At 38.8% G+C, this 12,942-nt stretch overlaps 1 protein-coding gene across 5 annotated transcripts in view; it reads right to left on the bottom strand.

Annotated features, from left to right (window-relative positions):
* The window catches only part of LOC105016864 (putative GPI-anchored protein pfl2), a 72,540-nt gene that overhangs the window by 48,361 nt on the left and 11,237 nt on the right, over positions 1–12,942 (bottom strand). For 3 of the 5 annotated variants that reach the window (XM_010880983.4, XM_034287591.1, XM_034287592.1), the window contains exon 17: positions 12,633–12,897. The exons of the other annotated variants lie outside the window; for them this stretch is intronic. In XM_010880983.4, the coding sequence (XP_010879285.3) occupies positions 12,805–12,897 (93 nt within the window). In that variant the 3' untranslated portion in view covers positions 12,633–12,804. Of the gene's footprint in view, positions 1–12,632; positions 12,898–12,942 lie in introns of those variants that run through there. 5 annotated transcript variants of the gene reach the window in all.

Here is a 12,942-nt window from a genome sequence, read left to right as displayed (position 1 = left end):
CCCATGTCTGTATTATACATGTATAATCAGTGTACAGTATCTTACTGATACGTCTGGGTCACCCACGATGACTCCTCCCCCGCTCAGGAGATCAACCTCCCCGGTCTTCTAGTTACCGGCTAACCCGTCACGCCCAACCCAATGCCCTGTTCTGTCATCAGCTCCCCGGACACTCACTATCCAACACCCTTCCCATGATCACCAGACAATTAGGCACACCTGTTTCCTACCTGTCACCCTACTTTTACCACTGGCTTTCATTGGTTTGTCATGCAGCCTTATAGTTCTGTCTGTGTGAAACCTACAGTATGTGATCATCTCTGTTTATGTTCTTAGTTGGCCCTTGTGCCTTTTTCTTTGTTGCCACCTTTTTGTGATTAGTTACAGTTTGCTATTAAAGCATGTTTCAATTCATCTGGACTTGTTCCTGGACCCGTCCTTTACACCACCATGTTACACTTAGATTGCATATTGTTGAATTAATTACATTTATTGGATGAAATTCTGTTATTTGCAATCATTACTAATTCATGTCAATTAATGTAGCTTGATATCCTATATGCATGTTGCACAATGTTGGAATATGCAATAAAGGCATCAACTGAAATGATCTCTATCAACTTTGACTCCAAATACATTTTAAATATTAGAAATTGAATCCAATCATTATTGAAAAACTCCTCCCACAAATAAAAACAGGCATAAATACCATAGATTTAACCTAATTGAGAAAGGAGAAACAAATACAAGAAGAGTGTATGTCCCAAATTCATTAAACCCAAAAATAGATATTATGAATATGTAACAAATGTCAGGTATCAATGTTGATTTCAAGTAAAGTGATATGATTTAAACAGAAGACTTTGTTAAAGCAACAGAAAGCCAGTGGGGTAATTTCAGTGTGTCTGCAGAAGACTGTACAACCCAACTCAGTGTGCTGAGCTTGCTGATCTGTCTGGGATTGAACAGTACATGTGGTATATACCAGACTAGAGAGGAAAAAATGTTCACATCAGGCGTGTACAACAGTGCTGTAAACAGTAAAGGGCACTGTACACATATAACATCTGTATGAAAATGCAACATCAAACCTGAAAGTCTTGAAATGGTGATTTCAAGACACCAAGAAGAAACCATATATAAACAGAATCCAGAAGCACAGCTGCCTTCTCTGGGCCCGACCTTATTTTAGATGAGCTGAGGTGAAGTGTTCTGTGGTCTGACGAATAAAAAAGTTTAATTATTTTTGGGAATCAATTATGTTGCATTCTCTGGGCTAAAGAGGAGAGGGACCATCCGGCTTGTTATCAGCGCACAGTTCAAAAGCCAACATCCATGATAGCATGGGGGTGCATTAGTGCTTATGGCATGGGTGACTTGCAAATCTGTGAAGGCATCATTAATGCTGCACAATATATACAGGTTTTGGAGCAACCAGATATCTTTTTCATGGAGAAATAATAATAATTATATTTATATAGTGCTTTTCAAGGGCCCAAAGACACTTTACAAAATGAACATGGAACAGAAACAAACAAAAATACCATGAGAAAACAAAGAAAATTGAGAGAATGGGATTGGGCATAGCTAGGGGTAAACAATTTTGAACAGGTGAGTCTTGATGCGTTGCTGGAAGATGGGGATAGTCTCAGAGTCACGGAGGGTTTTGGGGAGAGAGTTCCAGAGCCTAGGAGCAACCCTTGAGAATGCCCTGTCACCAAAGCCTTTGAGCATGGACTTGGCCTGCAGTACTGAAACAGAGAGCGTTGATTGACATGGAAGAAGAAGGTCAGAGAGGCAGGCAGGGGTGATATTGTTTAGGGCTTTATATGTAGTCAATGCGTTGGGGGATAGGAAGCCAGTGTAACTCACAGAGGACAGGGGTGATATGCTGCCGGGACTTGGTGTGAATGAGTAGTCTGGCCGCAGAGTTTTGAACCAATAAGCAAAGGAAGGGCTTGCTCATTTCAGCAAGACAGTGCCAAACCACATTCTGCAGGTATAACAATAGCTGGCATCAAAATAGGCATGTATTATTCCAAAAACAATAACATTTCCCTGTTGCAACATTTGATATGTTGTCTTTGTACTACTTTCAGTTAAATATAGGGATAAATCATTTGCACATCATTGCATTCTGTTTTTATTAGCATTTTACGCAGTATCCCAACTTTTTTGTCTTAGTTCATTTAATTTTGTCGACTAGGGAGTTTGTCTTCATAGGGTCAACTATAGACTGAACACCTACTCAATTTAGTTGGAGTTACTTTCTACCTACATGAATCCCTGAGTCCTGAGGAAATGTCCAGACCCACATTTCAACACAGCCACCCAATCATCCCTAACTTCTATTTTACTGTTATCAATCTCCACTTACACCATAAGACAAATAGATTAACATTGTATTGACACTAAATGTATGTAATCAGTAATGAATGTAAGTCCCCCTGGTTTAATGTCAGTTAAATTATTCATATCTGGCTTTCAGGGTAATAATGCTGCAGAAAAATAACAGCTAGGTTGCTGTAACACATTATGTTCTGTTTGAAGTAGAGACTGTGTGTTATATTACATTATTTTGCACCAGCACAAGACAAAAGTGAAAGTTAAATAAAGTCAGTTCATGGCTCCTATATTTAGAGCTCCTATGGTCTAACTCAATGTTCTAAACTAATCCAGCCTTAGGACCCAAATTTAGGCTGGTTGCTTCAAACATTTGCAGATGCAATATTTGCATTGTTTTTAAGCTGACATCCTACCAGGAAAACAATGGTTTATGCTACATTGAAAGTGACTATACTTATAGAACAAGGTCAAAACATTCCCACCATTTTCAGTGTATTTTTTTCTATATTCCTCTTATTCTTGATAAAGTGAATGTGGTCAAGCTTAAATGAGGCCACATAATTTGTTAAATAGCGCTACAAACACATGTAGCCTCATTTTCAAGAAAACCTGAATAAAAAACTGCTTAAATGTGTTCTATCCCATAATTTCTTTCACTTTTTGAGTTTCTTTTTTTTTCTTCAAATTAACAGTCGAGAAGCGCTGCTTTATCTAAATGTATGTCCCAGGGTGTGACAGCAAGGTACAGGTGATTTTCAGTTAAACTGAATTAATTCATGATTGGAGAATAGCACCTATCATCAAATGTACAACAGAAACCGCGAACGAAGTAGGGACAGGCAGAATAGGTCGATGTAGACCGCAATCAGGAACAGTATGTTGCGGTGAAACAAACAATACCTCACGGGGAGAGAAGGGAACAGACAGGCTTAAATACACAGGAGGTGATTGGAAACAGGTGTCTAGTAATCGGGAGATTGGGTCCGGGAGGATGTGTTGCGTTCAGGGTGAATGGGAAGTGGCGCCCGGAGACGGAGATCGGGCAGACAGATTAACGAGAAAGGAACATTTCTGTAAAAGATTTAATAAGCTTCAGTATTTGCGGTACTCACTGGTCTTCCTACAGATAACGACGGCTGTCAATACCAAGAGGAACACACCAATTTCAGAAGCCACACCCACTGCTGCCGGCTCCATGAGCCACCAAGAACAACTCAGAATATCACCCAAATATTAATCTAGGGGTTCCCAACCAGGAGTACTAGGACCCCTGGGGTTACATGGCCATTCCAGAGGGGGTACTTGAGAAAACTCATGACACCATAGGCTTACTAGTGAAATTAACATGAGGGGGTTCTTCAGGGATGCTACAGGCAGTGCTAAATTCTGTCAGTGGTACAGGAACTGAAGCAGATTGGGAACCACTGATCTAGGTCAAACTACCCTTTTAACAATAATGAACTTGAGGAAGAGAGATTCACAAGGTAAGAATGTATTCAAATCGGGCCAGTGGTTTCTCAGATATCGCATGTAATTTATGGACATACAGATTGTTGGATGGAAGCCAGATCCATTGTTTCCTCCTCTATTTTATTGTGAGGAACAGCTAGATAAAGATGGTAAACACACCTGCTTTAATTGCCATGGTGGTCAAATTAGAGGTTGAACTTGATGAGAAGTAACTCATTACACAAGAACTAAAGTATATTATGCGTTCATATCTAAGCCTATTCATTACGCAGAATTAAGAGAAGTACACTAAATTTACAAATCAGATGTAAAATTCAGAAAATCTGAAGTGGAATTACATCGGCTTTGAATAGGTCTTTATGTAAACTGGTCTGAGGTTTAGTAAATAAATATTAACAAAATAATAATAGTAATTGCAAAACACACTTAGAAGACCTACTTACTGGTAGTTGGTGTTAGTGGGGTTTTGGAAGTCAAATGAAAACTAACAATCGAAACTGTCAGGAAAGAAATGGAAAGTTCATTCTGTATCTAATCACTCAATTATAGAGATATGAATTTCTTTAAGTAAAATATTCAAAGTGATCTTTGAATAGAGGTAGATGTCCGTACATAAAAATAGAGGAATCATTCCTATATGCTCTATGACCCCCTTTATTAACACTCCTACAAGCTTTGCTGATAAATAACAGCAGTGTCACAACAAATGTTCTGATCTTTACTAAGTAGCAGATGTTCAGCCAAGCTGCTCTCGAAGATGTCTGTTTAGTTAAAGGATCACTATATCATGAGATCTCCCAGCAGATTTTGTCTGATTTAATTTACTGTGTTCTTACTAAAGTGACTGTAAAGTATAAGTAAAGTGAGTTCATAAAGACTTACAGCTCTAATACATATTTGTATAGATAATGACTGACATGTAAGGATGTACCCGTCACTACGTGGAGAGAGAGAGTTTGGTCCTGAACTCACTCTGTAGTCACAGCTCACCTCCAGACTCCCTACTGAAGATGTCTGATCAGATCCTCTTCAGTCACAGTGAACTGACAGAATGATGTCTTGGACCTCAATTATGTTTTCATCCAGATCTTTGTCTTCAGGAGATGTTGACTCTGGTCTCTAACATACAGGTTACAGGTGGTGTCATCTCACAGCTGATGATGACATCCTTCTCATTATGACGGACACTAATCACTGGTTTCTGAACTGGGAAATAAAACACAGCATATCAATCTGTTTGTTATATTGAACTAGTTTAATTTCCAATACATTTCTAATGCTAAAATACTGATGGGGGAAATATCGATATTATTATGCTAATCTTAACTAGACAATGTATTTAATGTAATCTAATTGTGTTATTTATATATTTATCTACACAACACTAAAACAGCTCTGTATGTTTAACCTTCTAAAGGTTAATTATTTTATGATGTTCATACCACAGGACAATTGTCAAATCAAACAGTGAATATTAACAAATAGCATCAATATATTTTAATGTGATGCTAATAATTACTCCATTACCTGTGAAGTTGTATCCATCACTGCGTGGGGAGACAGAGTGGGAGTCTATGTTCTCTCTGTAGTCACAGCTCACATCTCTCCTCACCTTCAGACCTCTGAACAGGTCACTCTTAGACACACTGAATATGCAGATCACCTGAGTGGATGATGATGTCCTCATCCTTCTGGCCTGAGTCTATTTGTAAGGATGAGGCTGGTCTCCAGTGTACAGGTGACATCTGCTACCATCACTGGCAGACTCAGGTAGAACACAGGTAATAGAGATGACATCAGAAGACAATAGACTGTAGGCCTTCCATACATATGAATACACTATACGCCTTCCATACACATAAATAGACTATAGATAATCCATATTATATATACATATATATATATATACATACATCGACAATAGATCATGCATACAAATTGAAAGAAGTATGTGTTCTGTTCTAATTATTTTGAAAACCAGTTTATAATAACAATAACACCTTGGGTCTTTGTAGATTATCAATACTGCCTGACTAAGGTCTGTTTTCAGGCATGCAACTTTTTATTGTGTGTAAGAAAACATCTTATCCATTTTATATTGACCACTAGCTACACCTCCTTGTGCCTTATTAAGTAGGTATAAAGGTATTATACCATTGCTACACTATTTCATACAATTATATTTTAGTGTATTATCTTTTTTATGTGCTATTTCACATAATGTATTGAAAGTGTAGCTTTGTAAACAACCTACTGTCCAAGAGAGCAGCTGAGATCCTGTGACCATCTGATTACAAGATGAGCCTGGAAGAGCAGGTCTCCCCACTTCACTGAAGTAAAAGTGAGACACAAAGAGAGATGGAGGAGTCTCACAGATCAGCTGAACTGAGTCTCTCTCTCTGATGACTGTAGGAATCACTGTCAGCTGAGGATGATCTGTGAGATCAGAGGAATTAAAAATGTTGCAATTTGTGTTTTTTAGAAACTATTGACAGCCTTATCACCCTCTGTTTATGGAGGGAGGGATTTTGAGTTAATTACTTAATGCAGTGAAAGTATGGGGGAACTTAAAAATGTAATTTCTGCATTGTTTCATGGGATAGCTGAGAGAGAAGGCTTTTTCTGCATCATCTTTGGAAGAATATTTAAAAAATGCCTTTTATTGTAATAAACAGTATAAAAAGATCAGAAGAGAAACATGGCAAAACAAAAAATGTATTAGAACATTTAAAACAGTCTTCTTACCCTGAATTGTGACTGTAGATGGGCCACTGAATATGGATCTAAAATGTAAGCCTGTGTTACTGTTTTGACATTGTAATTTGACCACAGAATGGGAACTTGTCAGCCTCATAAGATGATTTCCTGTGAGTGTCTGTTGACAGGCTGTTGATCAATCAAATATGAAGTAACAGTGAGACTCAGAGAGAGATGATGGAGTCTCACAGATCATCTGAACTGAGTCTCTCTCTGATGACTGTAGGAATCAATGACAGACTGGGCTGAGGGAGGAGCTGTTAGTGGTTTGAGTTTGTCAATAAATTAATTAATTTACAAAGTTTAAGTAATCATATAGAGTACTAATAATATACACTAATAATACAATCTATATAGAATGTTCAAAAAATAATTTACAAATCATTTAAAGGTAATTATTTACAGTGTGTAAAGATAACTTTAATTAATTCTAGTATTATTAAGTAATTTTAAAGTTAACAAAATGGTTATGACTCAAAATGACTACATGATTGTAGTTTAATCTCAGCTGGCGCGTCAATGAAAAACATTTGTATTCACTCCTCCGTAACCGTAGAAGTTATAGAGGCTTAATTCTTCCACGTGACTAAGGATATTCTGCTTCCTTAAACCAGAAGCCCCACAATCGCGATCACAAAACCTCTAGTTTATACCCCGGCGCATCCTGGTCACACATTTTTATTAATTGCTCCTGAGCCGTAAATGTTAGAGGCTTCATTTCCACGAGAACAACGACATTCCGCTGTAAATAACCACGTCTCGATTGTGTATTTTCGTCAACCAGAAGCCCGGCAACCGCGATCACACATTGTGATCAACTATAGTCCTTCAGGATTTCAGCAGCAGCCCTAACTATTTATACTTGATCTTATTCTGTTGTTTAGAAGTCTACAATACATGAATCTCAGACAGTGGTAAAACAACCAATGTGAAGTCTATCCATGACACCCCTCCCCAAAAGAGAAAGAGCGAGCGAGGGCAGAGGCGCGTGTCGCACTTACCATGCTCCCAATAACGTAATTATGCACTTGGATTGCATTGAAGATGCATTCAGTTGCTACAAGCAATTGTTTTGAGCAAAAAATAAATGGCCAAACGGCGAAAGAAGTGGAATAAATGATTATAGAGAGCGAGGATAGTGAAAATGGGTCTGAACATTCAGACAATGAAATGTATCAGGACGGAATCGACCTATTGGTAAAATAGGGCAAGTGTAGCCTAAATGCTATTCTATGATAATGTTTATCATTATTTTGCATTAATTTAGTGGAATTCGGCCAATATGATAACTTGATATAACGGTTCGGCAGCCAGTGCCAGTGGTCAAATGTGCGCCTAAGCTGAGTTGTGTAGAGGGTCACCAGTGGATATAACCATCCAAAGGAAGACACATCCCTGTTCTAATCTCCACCACTTCCAGATATGGCACATGTAGGGAATTCCAAAGGAAATAAAAGCACCTCCTATTCAAGACACCCCATAAACAAATAGAAAGAATCCTCAGAGTTCAAAAAAGAAGGGACTGTCATCTAGTGGTAGTTTTTGGAAGTACAATATGACAGAATAAGTTCATATGGGCATTTTCAATGATTTTCAGAATTTTTTAGGAAAAAAAACGGATGTGGATGAGAGTAAAAAAAATGCCTTGTTCATTTTATTATTTTGTAAATTCGAAACCATTCAACTTGTAGTTATTCTGGGTATCCAATGTAATTTAAAACAGGCTGCCTATTATACAAACCCGATTCCAAAAAAGTTGGGACACTGTACAATTGTGAATAATAACAGAAATGCAATGATGTGGAAGTTTAAAATTTCAATATTTTATTCAGAATACAACATAGATGACATATCAAATGTTCAAACTGAGAAAATGTATCACTTTAAGGGGAAAATAAGTTGATTTTAAATTTCATGGCATCAACACATCTCAAAAAAGTTGGGACAAGGCCATGTTTACCACTGTGTGGCATCCCCTCTTCTCTTCATAACTGACTGCAAACGTCTGGGGACTGAGGAGACAAGATGCTCAAGTTTATGAATAAGAATGTTGTCCCATTCTTATCTAATACAGGCTTCTAGTTGTTCAATTGTCTTAGGTCTTCTATGTCGCACCTTCCTCTTTATGATGCGCCAAATGTTTTCTATGGGTGAAAGATCTGGACTGCAGGCTGGCCATTTCAGTACCCGGATCCTTCTTTTATGCAGCCATGACATTGTAATTGATGCAGTATGTGGTCTGGCATTGTCATGTTGGAAAATGCAAGGCCTTCCCTGAAAGAGACGACATCTGGATGGGAGCATATGTTGTTCTAGAACTTGGATATAACTGTCAGCATTGATGGTGCCTTTCCAGATGTGTAGGCTGCCCATGCCACACACACTCATGCAACCCCATACATCAGAGATTCAGGCTTCTGAATTGAGCGCTGATAACAACTTGGGTTGTCCTTGTCCTCTTTAGTCCGGATGACATGGCATCCCAGTTTTCCAAAATTAACTTCATATTTTGATTAGTCTGACCACAGTACACTTTTCCACTTTGCCACAGTCCATTTTAAATTATCCTTGGCCCAGAGAAAACGCCTGCGCTTCTGGATCCTGTTTAAATACGGCTTCTAAACAGGATCCAAAGAATAGACTGGAACTGGCTTGGAGGGACAGATTTGAGTACCACTGCATTAATGGTCTATTGGTAATATCCCTAAGCTGTTTTCTTACTGTCCTGGAGCTCAGTTCAGAAGGGCGACTCTGATGTTTCTCAATGGTTTTATAAATCACCAACAGCGTTACGATTAACGTGACAATGCTAGAATGAGATCTGATCTTTTATTGTTACCTATTTACTGATCACTGCTGTAACTAAGGGTCCACAGTATGTTACTGTATGTTTCACTATGTTAGTGTTTTATTTATAAGAGACAAATTAAGGGTCATTCAAAATAAATGGAAATCCCTATTATGTCATAAGGAGTGAGGTCATGTAACTTGTGATTTGAAATCCAAAATGGGACTCCTGCTTGCCTAAAAAACATTTATGCAGTGATTATATTTAATTTGGACGGTTTGCAGCCGAGTGTGAAGCGGTGGGGATGAAAATCAGTACCTCCAAATCCGAGGCCATGGTCCTCAGTCGGAAAAGGGTGGCTTGCCCACTTCAGGTTGGTGGAGAGTGCCTGCCTCAAGTGGAGGAGTTTAAGTATCTAGGGGTCCTGTTCACGAGTGAGGGAAGGATGGAACGGGAGATTGACAGACGGATCGGTGCAGCTTCTGCAGTAATGCGGTCGATGTATCGGTCTGTCGTGGTGAAGAAAGAGCTGAGCCGCAAGGCGAAGCTCTCGATTTACCGGTCAATCTACGTTCCTACTCTCACCTATGGTCATGAGCTTTGGGTCATGACCGAAAGGACAAGATCCCGGATACAGGCGGCCGAAATGAGCTTTCTCCGCAGGGTGGCTGGGCGATCCCTTAGAGATAGGGTGAGAAGCTCGGTCACCCGGGAGGAGCTCAGAGTAGAGCCGCTGCTCCTCCACATCGAGAGGGGTCAGCTGAGGTGGCTTGGGCATCTGTTTCGGATGCCTCCGCAACGCCTTCCTGGGAAGGTGTTCCGGTCCCGTCCCACCGGGAAGAGACCCCGGGGAAGACCTAGGACACGCTGGAGGGACTATGTCTCCCGGCTGGCCTGGGAACGCCTCGGTGTCCCCCCGGAAGAGCTGGAGGAAGTGTCTGGGGAGAGGGAAGTCTGGGCATCCCTGCTTAGACTGCTGCCCCCGCGACCCGGCCCCGGATAAGCGGAAGATGATGCGATGCGATGCGATGCGATTATATTTAATCACCACACTGAAAACTGTGTTTTTCCTACAAAGATCGAATATGGAATGTAGGTAAAGCAACAAAACCCATTGAAATCATACGTTGTGAAGCAAATTATTGGGGGGAGAAAGTCCCAAGGGGAAGAATACTGTAATCTACGTTATGTACCATATTCACTATAGATGCTATACCACTTAAGCCTTTACTGCGGAGTCAGTTTGAAGTTAAGGTATGACACATTCTGACATGTTCCAGTTGCCTGGAATACGTTAAGGCTGTTTTCACATTATTCACAGTATTTATTTGCTTCAGAGTAGATTTGTTTTGAGACTTGATCAAAAACCCTAGTTAAAGTGGAACAACAATTAAAGGGGAATCACAAGGAGTGGACTGCATTCTGTTTCTGTCTGTTTCAAAGTCACACTGTTTAGTCTTCTAAATCAATGATTTCTTAGCAAGGTATGACTTTTCAGATGAAAGGCATCTCAGATTGATGATCATGTGACTGTTGTACACCATTAACATGACTAAATTTAAATAAAATATTTTTTTATTAAAACATACTACCACCATTACTACATTTTTCAAACAAAAATAATTACAGGAAATCTAAAATCTTTTTGGGGGGGCTTAACAATTGGAGAGACAAAATTACCATTTGAGCTTGTGGATTCAAAAAACCTTTTAAATAAAATACATTTCTATTAAAGCATACTACCACCATTACTACACTTTTCTTACTGAAATAATTGTAATTACATTTATGATAAAAGTGCTGACTTTTGGCTTGGATGTACTGGAAGGTATCTAGAAATAACAAAATGTGTCACGGTATGGTGACGACTAACGTCATTGTGCGGTGCAGTCCGGGTTTCTCGTCCTTACACGAACACATCCCGGACTTGTTAATTGTCTTGTCAATAATTACTCGCACTTGATTCCCCTTGTCTCGTTATGTGTTCGTATAAATGTGTCCTCTGCCAGTCCTGTGTTGTCGAATGTCCTTGGTTTGTTTGCTGTTATATGTCAGCGTGTTACTTGGCATCAGTTTCTGTTTTGGATTCCGTGTTTACTTTCATTAAATATTCAAGCAAGCCTGCGCCTGGTTCCTCCACTCAACCTCGCTGTGACAAAAGGAGTGGTTATCGTGAACATCTTCCCAAAATAAACATTTGTGATGAACGAGAGACTAAAACCTCTTTCCCAAGTTGGTCAAGTACAATAGTCTTTATCTCATGTTATCATATAGTGTTCAAACATTCTGTGAATAATGCCAGAAGATCAAAATGGTCATCAATGGAAAAAAACTATTATTGTTAACCATAAGATTCACAAGTTTCAAGTTCAGACTTCTTAAATTAAAAGATTCAAATAGTGGAGGTAATAAGAATATCCTGAAACAAACAGATCATTCAATTAGATAGGAGGAATGACACAGAAAAGAAAGAAGAACAAAAATAAATGTCCAGCTGCCACATCTGGGGTGAACAATGTCAGAGACTCCCTGTCAGTCTGACTTCACAGGATATCTTCATTTAAAAGTTTGTTTTAATAGTGAAGTAGTGTAAATGTAGAGCTTGTTCACAGGAAAACCACAGACAGCCCAAAGTGACACAAGTTGGGTGTGGGCTAATTGTGTGCATACAACAAGGTTTATTAACCCTTTGTCCGTCATGTGTTTTTCACATCTGATCATTTGTAGATTGGATGGCTTTGGTTCAATATAAAAAAAATGAATTCCCTCATGTTTTAATGGGGTTAAATAAGGCTAATTCTACCATGTTAAAGGATGTCTATTGAGGCTAATTCCCAATGTTCATTTCAAACAATAGTCACAAGTGTTATGGTATCTGTCAGGCTCTGAGTGTAGAGGCGCCTCTTGGTTCTACAGCTCTGCACTGAACAATGACAGTATCACATCGTTAACATCTTGGGGTTCAGATGATAGACTGTCTATAACAGTACACATTGAGAAGACATAGAGGTCATCTTAAATTAAACTTGAATAACAAATGTTTTCCTTAATCTTGGAGCAATTTATTTGGATATTGACATCTATATACATGCATTAGTTATGAATATGTATTCAATACATTTATTTTATTATTTGAAATTGTGTATATCAATTTTAACTAAACACACTTCATTTAATGGAAATTGTAGCCAACCGTAATGGAAAGTATCATAAAGGTGACAAAATAAACAAATACAGAACATTTCACATAATTTACAGGGGGGGGGGGGGGTTAGCACTGGACATTAATAAATAAATATATATAGATATTATGTATATACATGTAATTTAATAAAAAACCCAGATGTACATGTGTATTTACATTAATGTGTTCAACAAAATACCTCATGTTAGAAGGTATTTATTTTAGACCTGTTAAACATAGCTACAGAAAGCAAATAGATTCAGTGTGTCTGCAGAAGACTGTACAACCCATTTGTCTGGGCTGAGGTTGCTGGTCTGTCAGGGATTGAGCAGTACACGTGGTATATATCAGACTGGAGGGGAAAAAATGGTTTCACTTCAGGCCTTTGAAACAACAG

Source organism: Esox lucius, chromosome 17, assembly GCF_011004845.1.
Source record: "Esox lucius isolate fEsoLuc1 chromosome 17, fEsoLuc1.pri, whole genome shotgun sequence".
Taxonomy (NCBI): domain Eukaryota; kingdom Metazoa; phylum Chordata; class Actinopteri; order Esociformes; family Esocidae; genus Esox; species Esox lucius.
Note: the sequence above shows the minus strand (reverse complement) of the source record. Positions and strands in the feature narration are given on the sequence as shown.